We start from the raw sequence: 15,793 nt of genomic DNA, 5'->3' as shown, positions 1-15,793 counted from the left end.
TAAAATAAAAAAAACAACAAAAAAAAGCGGGGCCTCTTTTTAAATTTTAGGCAGAAAATCAGCCCATGCTTAGTTGGATTCATAAGTCACAATTAAGTGTATTTAAGATATATTTTGAATGTATGCATAAATTCATGAAAATAAATATCGCATAGCACATAAAGCATGCATACATTCGACTCCAGACTGTTGCGTCCAAGCATAGAGAATAAAAACCTGGTTTGTGAGACTAAAAAAACGTGTGCGAGCGGTTATCACAAGGTACGAGCCCGGAACGAGTGTCCGATTTAGCAAAAATACCTTATTATCACCTTTATTACTTATCACAGGATTACCGCAAGGCAAACAGAGCAACAGAATTCGAAAACGTATTTACAAACGAAAAGAAAATTTGGCAGAAATCGACGAATAACCAAGATTGCTTTCAACGTAAAAAGTTATCTCCCTTCCCTGGCTTCAGTCTGTGGATTTCCATGGCAGCCAGACCACTTAACTGCAACATCCGAAACCCCGTCTCCTTACGGGTTGGGGAGCACAAGGCTGATTTTCATTCAGGATGTAAAATTATAGACTGTTCATTTCCTAACATTCTGCATCCTGAGGTAATTAGTAGCTGTTGCCAATACTTTAATACAGGAAATGACTACATTACGAACGGCTGCATGTAGCTCAGACAACAACAACTACATACTGGCTGGCATGCTGGTCAACAGTGCTAATAATAGCTAGATGCAGCACTGTTAATCATCAAGATGTGTTAGTTATGTACAATAATGGTATGGCAAATAATTGTTCAGTTATGTTGCTCAAAGGTTCCATTCAAGTCTAAAGGACTTCAAGATCCAGATAATGATATTAACACTGATAGTGGTGGTGATATGGATACCTGGTATAATGTGTGTTTGTTCAGTACTACCACCTTGGTGCTGAGTGTGATTTGCTTCAAATGGTAATATGCGTAAATATAGCCATATGTGCTTGTAAACAGCAACATTCAGTATATAAGAGAAAATGCATGTAGAGAAAATAGTACCTCCTAATATATGAATTAGGTCTATGTTAGCAGACAACATCCAATTCATTAGGCTACAGAAAAACGTTTATGACATTTAAATAAAACTGGGTGTATGTATGTATATTTATCATCTGAGTTCATTAGAGCTGCTGGCAACAGTTATTTTACTCTCACCTGTAAAAGCAAGCCATTGGTTTTTCAGACATTAAATAGCACACATATAATCATGGAATCAAGTTTTCACTTGAAGTGAAAACCCACATTAACCATAAAGTCATCTTATGTATGGTTAGGAGAAAATTTGAAGAATCTGGCAAACGAGTAGGGATAAATAATACAGTAATGAGATGGCGTAAAAAAAATAGTGTCCTTTGGGCAAAGACATACACATTGTAAAGTATATGCAAATAAATGATATTTCTTTTAGTGTGAAGTTGACAGTGATTGTTGAGAGTACTTGTCAGTGTAATGTCTGTTGGTTATCCAGGATTGGTAATTATTGCAAATTGTTGCCTACTTTTGCAGTGTGTATCCATATTATATGGTACAGTCTATATGTCTTCTCATTTCTATTTTTTGGTTATACATCTAGGTTGGGGAAATACATTTTAAGAACTTCTATACTGCTCTGCTGACTGTAAGGGTCAAGTTTAGAAGTAAAGAACATGGTTCTGAAGGTAGGTTCTTTTGCTTTTGTGATTGTAAGGTGTACAACCTGTATCAGAAGCATGAATTTAGTCACTTCATTTGTGTAACTAGCATTAAAAAGTCTCTCAAAACTGGCTTCTCAGTAGCCAAAGGAATTGAAGCAAACTTGCTCGGACTACTGCAGGAACTTCTTGCATACAGAGATAGCAGTAAATTTACAGGTAATGGCTGATCTTCAGATGTTAATTCACAGGAAATTTCTCCAGTAGTCTGCCACATGTTTTGATATGGTTAAATGAGACGTCAGTTTGACTTCTTGTCTTTTATATGGTTATGAGTAGGTTTTTAAAGTGGACTGAAAGTATTGTGGCTGTACTGTACATAGATTTATCAGCACAGTATATTTAGATAGGCAAACATACAATATCAACTGACCAAATTTCAATGTTACCTGCTGTAATTAAGATCTTATGCATAGAACAGATCTAATTTCCATGCTTATCTCATGGCATTTTTAGTCCTCAACTTCACAGTGCTAATAATTAAGTGCCACAATTTTTAAAAGGGCATTAAATTACATCTTGGTCTTGAATTTTTTTCAGCTTAATGTCTTGTTAAATGATGTTCCTACGACAGTAGTATATGATTCATGAAAATCTGAATCTGCAGCTCTATAATGACTAGATTCCAGTGTAGGTGGATTATGGGTGTAACCTGTACTAAGACTTTGTGATTTAGTTATTAACATGCATGTGATCACATAGAGCTTGAGTGTTATTTATAATGTTTTGCTCAGTGAGAGAGACCAGTGAAGGTGTTGAGTGTGGTAAGTAATGGTGTTCTATACACAGTTTTCAACCCAGTATTCTGTGTTAATACTATGCCGTGTGGTACCTGATGTGCATTATTAAGTGTTGTGTTTTGGTAATTTACTCTTCCTATCATATGTGCTGGTGATTTACTTAATTCTTTTTTTTTATGATGTAATGGGAGAGTCTCAGAGTTGTCAGAAGAGGGATAGCTGGTCCTCCAACACCAGAAGGTGCAGATGGTGGCTTTTGGTTGAGATGTTTGTCTTTTAATAGGAGACTTGGAGAGAGTTATTTCCCCTGATTACCTCTTAAGCGGCAATGCAGTTAGCGGTCCTAGTGATGGTTGTTCCGCCTAGGACAGGGAAGTTTGGAGATTCCTGTGTCTGGACTTTTATTGAGACATAAGGGACATTAAGTGGACAGTGGCCTTTGCACCTTGATTCCCTCCATCAGTGACTCTTACTACTCAGTGAAATATCCTAGAGTATGATGATTGGTTAGATTTAGTAAATACAATTTCTGTCCTTTCTGAAACTCTCCCATAACAGGTTAATCATGATTGTATTGTCTCACAACCTGCCTGATATATGTGTGTATTTAATGATGCACATTCACTTTGTTTGCTTTTATATGTAACACTGCACTTAACATTGACATTTGCGCAAAATATGTGTCCTGTGGTAATTGTACAAGTATCTCCATCACTGTAGCTTGTATGAAGATATATTGCTATGGTAGACCAGGTGGTCTTGGCCAAGGGAACTTGCGTATGCAATCTCACATTCTTTTTACCTGATTTTGTGAATTGTTTTAATTGTTTCAGTGACATGTGAGTTAGATACATGTAGTTTTCCCAGGAAGATGTTTTATAGAATCTATATTTTGCCAAACTGTGGTATATAATTAATATGCTTTTTACAAAAAAATATTGCTGCATTATTTCTGTTGCTTCTAGTTCTTTCAGAAAAAAAGGTACCATATGATACTTTTGCTCATCATAATGTATAGAACAGAAATGCCAACTTTTAGTGTAAGAATTATTGGTATGTTTCCCTGGAGAGCCTTTTGTTAATGGTGTACTGAATTTTTTTTGCCTTGTGGCATTTCCTAAACTAATTTTAGCGCAATATCTTTTTTCTTCTTTTTTAACTTCTTAATCTTGAGGCTTCAGCAGGGCTGAGGCAGGGTAATGATTTTTGACGAAACATACAAAGATATTACATTGGCGCCCATCTGTTAAACTATTTACATTTAATTTCTCTGTGGAAGTGTATGATAAATGTATCATATATTGGTCTATGTTACACAGTGGCTAGCATTAGCTGCCTCGTCAGGTATCAGAGAAAATGAAAAGTGGAATGTGCATGGATCAGTTGCATGAGGAAAACAAAATGTTGAAAGGATTGGATCCAGATGTGCTAAAGTTAGAGAAAATACTATTGTATACCAGTTGGTCTTCAATTTTTGTATCTGTTATAAGACCACAAAGTATCCTATAGCATTATACACAAGTAACTATCTACCATGTCAAGCAGAGAAGCTTTTATGACCCCCACTTTTAGAAACAGTCCCCGTACTGTAAGCCGTATGCATATTATAGTATAGTCACTGAGCTAATTCCAGAAGTATTTACTATTATACATATAAGTGGTTGCTGCCAAGAAAAGAAACAAAACATTAAACACATCCAAATTCATCAGTGTAAATATGATTGTAAAACTACAATTACAGACATTCAGTTTCTTTCAAAAATATTTTACACAATATTAGTGGTATCTATCAAGAAAAATGTACAGTGTGATAAAATTAAATACATGTACACCAGAATTAATCAGTACCATTTTGTAAAGGCTGTTGTAATACGGTCTTGATATATTTCTTTAGTTGGAGACATGAAGTGGCAGAAATGTATAGATAGGATGAAGCTAATGCCGGATCCCCACTGTGAGACTGGATCACAGGATTACTTTGTCATCAGTAGAAAACAGGTAATCACTAGCATCAGATCAAGACTTGCTTCCAGCACTGTGCTTCAGATTCATTAGGTCCTCATTTGATTCTATGTCATAGTTCATTTAAATAAATGTATGACTCTTTAGATATGTTTTAAACTATCTACAGTTGTTATACATTTATTTATTTGTTTTATTGGGGTTTTATGCAGTACTCAAATTTCACTTACATGACAGCGGCCAGCATTATGCGGGAGGAAACCCTTAGTCCATGACCACCCGCAGGTTGCTGGAAGACCTTCCCATTACAGCTGAAGAAGGAAGCGAATATGAGCTAGACTTAAATTCACAGTGACCGAATTGTTAGACTGTTGAGCAACACTTGTTACTTTTTGTGTTGAAAGCCAATTCACTCAGTAATGGTCTCACTGTGAGCCAGTTAACTGGAAATGTACATGTATGATAAAATAGAGGACAGATTTGTATACTATAGTAATGCTGTAACAACAATGTGTGTATTTCTACAATCATGAAACTCCTGTGAAGTTCCCCTTTGACCTGGTGAATGTTGCTGCAATCCGGCTTATCCTACAACAACCATCCCCTGTCTGGAAGGATTTCCGCATTGAGGAACTGAAGATTTACAAAACATCTAAAGACGTAAGACTGACTACATATTTCTGGGCAATGAGTCATTCTCAACCTTATATCTAGGTACAAATCACGGTTTCCTTGAACAAGTTATTGTACTGATTTTGTCAGACTTAAAAAGGAATACAAAATTATTATTCATATTCTCAATACCACATTGTGATACTGCAGTAGTGTATACACTAACCCAGAAAATGTTTTTGGGACACCTGTACAGAAAGCTTTGTTGTTATAACATTTTTTAACCATGTTTGAAGTGGAATCATATCCATACCTAATTTAACCAGTCAGCAATTCTGTATCCCATTGATAGAAAAATCTGGTAAAGGACAATATAAGGACACATGTAAAACGTTTTGTAAAGTCATGTAAATGTATGTTTAGTGGTAAATTACAATACCTTTAACTCTCCCGTAATGCTTTTTCTTTTATACACAAATTCTCTCTTTTATATTCTGTTTTTGCATAATACATGGGTTACTTCCCTTTCAATGATTTACCTCCCTTGATAGCAAGTGTGTGTGTGTGTGTGTGTGTGTGTGTGTGTGTGTGTGTATATATATATCTATATATATATATATATATATATATATATATATATATATATATATTGCAATACTAAAGCGTATTGGCCTGTGAAAAATATTGCCGTTTTGTAATGCATAAAAAACAATTGCAATAATGCAGAAATAGTTAACCTTACAAGAAATTTCACAGGCTGATTAGTTAAGTTAATCACTGTGGTGGCTTAAATTACATCAAATGCTAAAATCATTGAATAGTTGAACTGATACCTACCCCCAAGGGAAGTAAGCTACGTATTATGAAAATTACGGAAATGCAGAATACAGAATGGTAAGCAAAGAGTGTAGTTCATGACCAAGAGCTTCTCTTTTGAAATGTTCTTTTCACAAATCTGCAGGACAGCAAATCAGCACCTCTACCAGCTTGGCTCACCGATAATGAACTGAATAAAAAAGAAAAGGCAGTGGAGGTATTTGTTTTTTTTGGCTAGACATGTATATTAGGATAACCATATGAATACTATTTAATGCAACCAAGCAGTATTTGTCATTTCTAAACCTTCAGTATTTGACCTTTATAATATTTTGTTTAAAAACTATCATAATTATGTAACATTTTCAATGTAAGAAATGTACCTAAAGTTGATTTTGTACTCCAAAGACTGAATTGGATAACTTCAAGATCTTTGAAAAAGAAAAACTATTTTCCTGGACTTAACAGCAAGATTTAGAGTATGTAAACGTGTGCAAGTGTGACCATAACTGAGTGTTCACGTATCCTTTTCCAGAGAGTTCCAAATATTTCAGAGCTTTCCTCCTGTCTTCAAGAGCTGTGGAGTTTGTCAGAGCAGGCTGCTTCTCAGCAAACAACAGCTGCACTCGGTAGATATGATGTGAGTGATATAACAAGATATGTAACATAACTTGTAACATGGGTACAGTATGTAACACCAGTACAAAATGTAACATCAATACAACATGACAGGCCAGTAGATACAAAACATTATGTAATATATGTAATCAAGTATGTAATACATATAGTAGTGTCGGTACAGTGTGTAATAAGAAGGCAATATGTAAAACAAAAGCCGCATGACACACCAGCTTAAGCCCACTTATGTGAAGTAAAACAGAGTGACAAAAATACACACTGCAATGGACGTGCAGTACAATGCCATGTCTATACAAGTTCAACATGAGATAAGTGTTAGGCTGGCACAACATGTAACACAAATATTGCTTTTAGTGCAAGTGCCTTGGAACCAAGTACAGCATGTTATGTAAAGAACAACATGTGCTGTGCGTAAAATGACCTAAAACTTGCACATTTTACCTGATTCTGAAAGTTCTTTTGATAGTTGTTTTGTTTCAGCTGCAAAAGTAATATTTTATGTCACATATTTACCTGTAAAAATGGTCTTTTGGGGAGAAAATTTTAGTTTAATGACCATACTTCAAGACAAATATATTTTATATGCACACATATCAGGTCCTGTATTGTTTATTCTTACTCAGATAGATGTACATGTAGCTGCTCAGTTATAGTTGAAAAATTCATATTGAATGTGATCTCTTTCTATTTCCAATTTAGATGGAAAGTGCATGTTTGATTAGATAATTAAAAATGAATTTGTTGAATCTTTGTCATTGTAGGTGGATGGCTGCTACGAGATTAACCTTTTATCTTACACGTGACAGCACTACATCAGCTTGCCACTTTTACGAGTCATTGTTGTATGTGTGCTACAACTGATCGTACTAAGCGCTCATATGAACTTTTATGAGTTATAAAGAAAATCATGTGCACTTGACAAATTTATTTTTACCACAAAGTAAGGATAATTTAAAATGAACTTAGTGATTATTTTCAAGGTATTTACCACCTTGCAAATTCAGTATCCTGCTAATATCATGGAGATACCATATCATTTTTGAGAACTGCATAAAACACCGATTAAACAGATAAAAGATACCAGATCCTTTAGTAATTAAATGGATGCTCCACTTGCACTGCTGCCCCAAGACTATACCATTTATAATTCATCAATTGTGTCATATTATCAAACAATAGACCGTCACATAATTTATAAACAGGATAGAACCTTCTGTGGGCAATACATCAGGAGCTGTAAATAAGGTTTGTAAGTTAGGATGATGCTCATTGGTCAAAACAGAGCATCACCCTATATTGCGTCAATTCTTGTCCAATGAGGTTGCATGCTTGAATCCAACTTGAAGCAGATGTAATGGTACTTGGATGAGAGTACTGATTTCCTCTAAGTTTTGCCCATCATATATTAGAAATATTCTTAGTTAAACCCAAGTGAAATAAATAAATGATGAAAAATGCTCAAGTGAGGCATCATCTCATATTCACTGTGATGTTCAGTAAACATAGAAATGTAATTATTCCTTTTGGAGAAGTTTTTGTATTTATTACAAGCATGAAAAGTCCATCCAAGTGTAATCATGCACTTTTAACTGTTGTAAATATCCCCAGATGTATTGTTAGGATGGTTTTACATCCACATCTACTCTCTGATGTTTATTTATTGAAATAATGATGTCAGTAAAACATGTACAGAGGCTTTATTCATTTCTTCTCTCAAGTGTCCATGGGCTGCTCCATTGATATTTATAAGATATCACAACACACATGTTGAAGCGATACAGAATCCTTGGTAATTGGCTGATGAGAGAGATAGGCTATGCTTAGCTTAAGCTGAATTTTAGGTACGGGTATGGCATGTTTATTTAAGTGTAAGCAAGGCAGCCGGCTTTAGCCCAGAAAATTATACACAAGGAAAAACGTTAAGCCCCCCCCCCCCCCCCGCCAACTAAGCTCAATTAAAAGAAATCCCCATTATTAACTGTAATGCCAGTTGTGATGATGACAAGAATGATGTCCTCATGTTTGACAGTAACGTAAGTCGCATGTTCTGCAACAAAAAAAATTTTTTCGAGCAATTATGCAAAATTTAGTATGCTTGCCCTTCAAATTTTTGTACTTAAGGTCGATGTTGTACAATGTGGACTAATCTTTCGTGAACATGGAACGAAGGCGTATATCAAAGGAGCAAAGATGGCAAATTATCGGTATGCGCTCCGCAGGGTTGTTCAAAGCTGTCGGGCGTCAATTGGGCTGCCATTATACAGTGATAAGCCGATCGGTGAGAAAACAGGTGAAACTAATGCTGTGAAAGACCGACCACGCTTCGGCCGACCACCTGTAACATTATAGCGACTTCAGCCATTGGCATTAAGTCCGTCTTTGAAGCGACAGTGGCTACCCAACAGACGTCTGTCCACAAGAACCGTGAGAAACCGCTTGAAAGCCGTAAGGCTGAGGTCAAGACTGAGTCATCAAACGCCCCCTGTTCTCAGATCGTCATCAACGGATACGTCTGGTATGGTGTTTGGCACGACGAGGTTGCAGTTTGAGGACTTGGGGTAGAATCCATTGATCGGACAAAGTCGGTTCTTGCTCAACGTTACAGATGGACGAATGGGGGTTTGGAGGAACAAAAACACAGTTTATACACCACGAACATCCACCCATATGTTCCCTATGGACGGGGTTCTGTAATGGTTTGGGGGTGCATTTCGCACGACTGCAAACTGGACTTGGTCACTATACGTTACAGTTACACCTCAGATCCGACGTCTCACTGGAGGGATGAGGCGCAGATCAGAAGCCGTCATCTTGACTTGGGGCTATACGCACAATTAACCTTTGGTTCTAGGGATGTGTTCTTCACACTTAAAGTGACATTTTTACATATCCTTTTACGCCCTATGAAGCAAAGTGACCTTTTTACTTAAACATGTACGCTTATTGACGCCAGATGAACTCTGAAGTTCAATACTTACAAAGTTCTTTTATTTTGTGAAAAATACACTTTTGATTTGGCTAACGATATCCTGAATAAATTGTAACTGTGTTTTCTTATTGACAGAATGTTACACTTTTTGACCACAACCGTTGCTGCGATATCAGTTTGCCAGTAATCTCCCAACAGCAATGATTTAATGTGTCCGTTCAGACTTTCCATGTGGTGCTTAATTTTTTTCTTTGTGTATATTTCTTCACTATCGGCCAGCCCGGATCATGTCTGTATCCCTTCAAAAAATTTTTATTTTAAGTGTATAAAGCTATCAGACATTGGAACATACTCTACCAGTTGCCCTCTACTATTGATACTGATTGTGTTTAACACTTCTTCTCCTCCTGGCCTTGTCACTGGTATCTACCTTAATATATACGAAAGACCAATATAAGATGGCTTGTTTGTCATGTACCTGGCAAGATGCAGAGGCTTTATGTGGGAAATGCTCCGTTACCTCCTGGAACTTGACTGTCATTGAATAAGTGGAATGAGTTTAGGTTCAGCATCATTCACCATGAAAATAAATAAATTCCTCTGTTTGTCTGGTCGATGTTTGGGTGAATGGGACATTAGGGTGTTAGGCTATGTGTTTACACCGCTGCCCTTCATTCTACCAATCCAAGAGTCTAACAGAATGGTTTTCCAAACTTCTACAATATTGTTGTGAACTTTCAGACTTATTTTTTTTAAACGGTTCATTGTCAAGTTCCAAGTTTCAGGCTCGATGTGCAAAGGTCCCTCCGAGCACTGTCGACAGCTGTTTGGCACGAAGTCGGCACGAAGTCTCCACGGTCAGGGAGAGCTGAGAGCAAAATGACTCTCATTTTAACCGCTATGTAAGTAAGTTTAAAAAGTTGTGAAAAGCAAAACATAAAACTTCCACACACACCTGAACGTAACATGTCCAACAATTATTACCTTGAATTTGTAAAAAAATGGACCCCACATACGTTTCATGGTTTACAAGCGCTTTATTGGTGACAAAAGCTTCATTATAGCAGCAAACAGATTGGTTCAGCTCCCGTATATGCACGGAAGAAGATGGTTACTGTGTCGGTACCCTATTTTTTTTTAGAAACGTTGTTAAGGCTATACTCTAAACACTGCGATTTTGAATATGGTTAGCAATTTCAAGGCGATGAAGCTGGGTCCAAAACGCCGTCCAGCTCTTGGATGACACCATTGGTAGCTAGGACATCAGCGCTTGTTATGTTCGCCCCGTTGATGGTTAGACCTAAATAACGCAAACATAAAGAAATTAAAGTAACTCTTACCTTACTTCCTTTTGCTGCGTGTATATTTTGCTAGAAAGTAATCGACTCTGTCATAATCAAACAGCGAGCCCAAAACATACCGGAACCTGAACTGGGAAAACCATTTTCTCTTACAGAATAAGACCACGTAAAAATGAGAAAATGAGAAAAATAAAATGGAGAGAAAGTCTCTTAAAAGACTTAGTTTGTTCTTTTTTAGATTATTTTTTCAATGAACTAAATGCACTGAAATGTTTTCTGGTAATTGTATACTATAAGGTAAGCTTTATGAACAATGTATACTGCCAGTGTAACGTCATACCATGCCCCTTTTTTTTTTAATGCACCTAGAGGCGAATTTTTTTGTGATCATTATTTTACTCGGACGGAATTCCAATAATGAATGTTGTGATTAGAGCGGGAAAGGCCTCAAAATACCGAAACTTTCCATGCATTCAACTCTTTAAAAAAATGTATAAAAAATAAAGGAAAGTAGTAGGATTTCAGATGTTGATCTAATGGACCTCAATTCATTTCTTATCTTTCATAGGATATCTTAACAAAAGGACATTTCAAGACTTTGTACATGTTATGACTCATCTTTTTTTACATCCATGAAACAGCGACATCATGTTTTACTATACTATTTCACCGCAGGATATTCATACTGAAGGTTTGAGTTGAAATAATTCGCGAGGTAAATCGTGCATATAGGCACACAGGTCGGTCATGGAAATCAAGATCATAATGGGTTACCAGTCAAGTAAACCTCTTTTCTGAGTTCAGGAAGAGCACTTGTCTATCATATTAAGATTAATCGCTATGCATACCTGCAGGCTTACATAAAGTAAATAGCACACTTGTCTATCAGAGAATTAAATTGTCATACCTGTGAGGACGTTCTCCTCCACTTCGATATAACCTCCGTTCAGAGCTGTCAGTTTACCGGCTTCCAGGCCAATGTGGAAGTAAGTGCTGGAGACAATGTGATACTGAACAAAGTCTGAAATATAATAAAGCAGGGACTAAATGCATGTATTATCCATATATTGAAGCGATTTCTGTTAAGAAAGTAACGATTTTACTGGAAACAATATAGCTCTTTTTATTTTGTTAATCCTTCTAAATAAAAAATCAAAAAAACAGTTTTGTTCCTTATTATAACTTAAATTACTGAAAACAGGTGTTTGACCGTTCTGTGTACTTGTAAGTGGTTTACCTGTGAGCGCGGTGGTGTTGAGAAGCAGGCTGTCTACAGATCCGGGTGGCAGTTTGGCGAAGGCGGCATCCGTTGGTGCAAACAAGGTGAAAGGACCAGGGCCTGTGTAATATATAACAGTTGGTGGATTTGATATTGAAAACTACCAAACACTGCATTTAAGAGAGCTGGATAGGGAGATGGCGGGATGTTCACCAGCATTTGGAAAACGGTGACCTATGGTTTCTGCAAGGCAAAGCCTTAATATAAAATTTACAGTAAAACGTAGATTTCAGCGGAGTTACCCCGCCTGAATTCGTTTTGGCCTCGAATTGGATAAAAAAAGCAAAAACAAACAACAACAACAAATGCACACGTCATAATACTGTTACTGGCTATGAGTGCTGAATTTATTTGATTGATGCTTATAAATATATATACACAACACCAGGCAATAATCCGCGAACTCTCATAGTTAATCATATCTTGAACAAACGGGCGTAGCATAGAAGGGTGGCGGGTCGATATGAGCCTTGTGGACAAATAATGATGTCTTCTGATGTCATTCCTCAGCCGATCCGGCAAAAACTAGATTCGAACAGAAGTCAGTCTCGCACTCAAAACATTTCCAAGAGCTATGTAGTCATCTTCTGGTGATACCCAAAACTATCTGCCAACAAAGGTCCACACTGATGCACGTTTGACCAACTTTTACTGGAGAATCAACAGGACGAAAGAAGCCTAGAGATAAACATGTGCACACACATTAAGAACTGGCGATTACACTCACCGTCTAAGAGTTTCAGCATATCTGAGTTATTTAGTGCCTGGTAGAGCATGGTCAAAGTGGAACTGTTGCCAACGATCTCCTTGATGGTTCTGGTGGGTATATCCATCAATATGTCGTTCATCTGGTGCACGATGCCATTGTTAGCTTCGAACTCTCCATATACCAAGGGTTTCCCGTTCACTGTACGTAACTATAAGGTTAGCATATAAACAGAAAAAAATTGATCATACCAGTGTTTTAGTATTTCTGAAGATTCAGGTATCAATCTTCAATGTCGCGAGTGACATCTATGTGGCGAAGATAATGTCATTTACATAATGACCACTTCACTAACATGATACAGCACGGCATCTCTCCAATAAACGACACGATAAATGAAATCAAAGTGGAAATATACACATGGTTTCAGAGGCAGATTCTATGAAAAATTTAAGCCGTATTTACGATTATCTAAATATTCAAATACATACATGTAACTGTAAGTCAATACATATATGTTCACATTTATGTACTATCCAGGTAGATATTGGTTGTAGGTTTACGTGATAGTCAAGGCTATCTTAATTTATGTGGATCGTAAGTAGGATGAGGGTGGGTGTGTTTCACCAAAACTCTCCCACCATGATGTTGGTTACCGCCGTATAAGTGAAATATTCTTGATGATGGCGCAAATCTCCAATAAAATAAATCAAATAAATCATTTTTATGGAATAGTTTCTTCTTAGAGCTTACAGATCCTGATCTGTAGATATTGAACCTAAGGTTAGGTCCGAGGACTGTAGGCACCAGCAGATCGTTTCCGAAAGACACGTAACGGTAGAGACCATCAACCACGTGGTATTTCCCCAGCATTTCAGCGTACGTCTTATTGTACAACAGCTTCTGTTCAGGTAGTGGCAACAGGATGAAGGCCATGTTGTTTGGCGCAAAGACACTAAACGGACCTGTGTGAAATATCAAAGATTATACTTTAATCAAGTAATTGGCAATGAACGAACGATCCGTTTCTAGGCCTAATAAGGAAATAATTCAAGCGTAATCCATTAAAAATTAAACCTACTATATTTATGGTATGCCACCTGTTATTCCATAGTTTCCAATATGCAATCTACAACCACCAGATTAAAACGGAAGTAACATTTTGGCATACGACCAGTAAAGTATTTCAACAATTTAATAGATATAGAGATTTACAAGATGTCATGGGACATAATTGGTGCGTACGTGAGGTGAGATGGAATCCTCCCAGGATCAGCGAGATTTTGAGCTTTCCTGTATACAGTCTCAGTTATAATCAGAATAGTTATTCTAAAATGATAACTTAAATACATGTTACTGGAGTTTTGACAATTCCATAAAACTTCACTAGTGAGACACAATAATAAATAATAATTCAATAATTCAGACATTTTTTTTTCAAAATGCTAAGATTAATTCTAAATCGCAATTTAGCTAATTATGAAGAGAGCAAATTATGAATAAAGAAAAGTATTATCTTTACCTGCCATGCTCAAATTCGTGTACACATCAGCATCTTTCAGCAAACCTACAAATCTGTAATCTCCCAGAAACCTCAAGATGGTGGCCATATCGAGCCACAGAGGGATGGCATCCATAAACGCCCAGCTGGTAGATTTGAATCTGGTCACGGCAAGCTTGGTTGACTTGAGCTTAGCAGATGCGTCATATTTGCTCTGAAATGTGGCGGCGTCTGCAGTAAAGGAAGACGATACACCAAAGGCCAGAAGAGCCAACACAAGTTTGTACGCCATTATGCACTATGTATATACGTTGGTCGCTAAATGAAAAGATAGATAGTGATGCTCATTTCGAATTTATATAGCCCCAAGGAGTCATATGATACGTAAAAGCGTGACACAAAGTTTCCCAAGTCGTGCTCGCCGCCTATTCCATGACACGCCCATGTAAATGGCTGAGAAACCATGTAGGCGTTCTGAATCCTGGTTCATCGTGAGGCAAGGATTTGATATCGATGAAATTAGTACATACATTACCATACGTAATGGCGTTGATTACAAGTAATGGATAATTGATTGACTGATTGATTGACTGTTGTTTAACCTAGTTCTCAAGAATTTTTCACTAAAATAACGGTGGTCAGATTTATGAGTAAAGAAAACCGGGGTGAACAACTCAGGTTTGTCAGGTACCTTGTAAACATCTTAAAGTATTGAAGAAATGTCTTGTTTAAGACCAATTCTTTGTCAAGGTCACAGAAGAAAACTGTCGATTACACAAAGATATTACCGTCATCCTTGACATACATGTAGTTCGAATCATTTCGTTTTATCAGAAACCTTCTGCTATCATCCATACATTTCATTTTGCCACTCTGTAGTTTTCATCATTTTAATGTAACTTACAATGGTCCTGACCAGACCTTGACCTCTATATCGTCGATATGTTTTGCATTTTAGTGCATGTCCGTGGGATATACATCTACACAGACAGTATATAACCTTGCACAAATGTTCGCAAATGACCAATCAAGATCTTAACAAGCCATATGTAAGTGCTTGTCGGTCACTATATTTAAAACGTCAAAATCACAGACCTCTTGATGCGAAGACAGTTGCGCCTCGTGAAGAACCAAAGGTTCAAGGGGCAAACAGCACGTGATGAACAATAACTACATATAGTAACCTCGTATCAAAAGGTGGTGTTCACAACGTGCCGTGGACTTAAATAGTTAGCCTTATTTAAGCCATGTACCTTTAAGCTGAAACCTTTTATACTGAAACACAGAGAAATAAAATAAGCATGCACCTCACAAGTCAAGACAAAGGTTACTTACCTGTAAAGTATATAACTAAGCCATTGATTATTGGTACCATATGTAACTTCTCATTCCTTCAGGTAACGAGGATGAGAGCACTGGTATATATACCTGCAGGTGTAAAGACCATATATACTATGCAGATATATCCGTAAGTTTATTTTTGTGATAAATTATAATTTCACATTATGTACATAATGATATCAAGGTATACATTGTACAAAATTTCGGACTGAGCAGTCACATACGTGCAGATCGTCCAGTGG

At 36.9% G+C, this 15,793-nt stretch overlaps 2 protein-coding genes across 3 annotated transcripts; one reads left to right on the top strand and one right to left on the bottom strand.

The window, feature by feature from the left end:
- The first annotated feature begins 473 nt into the window (after positions 1 to 473).
- Positions 474 to 8,236, top strand: LOC135470290 (nicolin-1-like). Its single transcript, XM_064749140.1, has 7 exons — positions 474 to 602; positions 1,608 to 1,692; positions 4,360 to 4,463; positions 4,974 to 5,087; positions 6,001 to 6,072; positions 6,391 to 6,495; positions 7,256 to 8,236. The coding sequence occupies exons 1-7, from the start codon at positions 474 to 476 to the stop codon at positions 7,295 to 7,297; spliced, it is 651 nt and encodes a 216-aa protein (XP_064605210.1). The 3' UTR covers positions 7,298 to 8,236.
- A 1,893-nt stretch (positions 8,237 to 10,129) lies between these two features.
- LOC135471687 (transforming growth factor-beta-induced protein ig-h3-like) lies at positions 10,130 to 15,633 on the bottom strand. Of its 2 annotated transcripts, XM_064751003.1 has the most exons (7): positions 15,546 to 15,633; positions 14,232 to 14,441; positions 13,463 to 13,674; positions 12,731 to 12,920; positions 11,962 to 12,063; positions 11,632 to 11,745; positions 10,130 to 10,723 (listed from the first exon to the last, which is right to left on the bottom strand). In XM_064751003.1, exons 1-7 carry the CDS (start codon positions 15,583 to 15,585, stop codon positions 10,620 to 10,622), a joined length of 972 nt encoding a protein of 323 aa, XP_064607073.1. In that variant the 5' UTR covers positions 15,586 to 15,633; the 3' UTR covers positions 10,130 to 10,619. The 2 variants fall into 2 exon arrangements, with proteins under 2 accessions (XP_064607073.1, XP_064607072.1); XM_064751002.1 differs by lacking the exon at positions 15,546 to 15,633 and having other exon boundaries at positions 14,232 to 14,508.
- Between the last annotated feature and the right edge of the window lie 160 nt (positions 15,634 to 15,793).

The sequence above is a fragment of the Liolophura sinensis genome, chromosome 7, assembly GCF_032854445.1.
Source record: "Liolophura sinensis isolate JHLJ2023 chromosome 7, CUHK_Ljap_v2, whole genome shotgun sequence".
Taxonomy (NCBI): Eukaryota; Metazoa; Mollusca; class Polyplacophora; order Chitonida; family Chitonidae; genus Liolophura; species Liolophura sinensis.
This window is presented reverse-complemented; position numbering and strand designations above follow the sequence as displayed.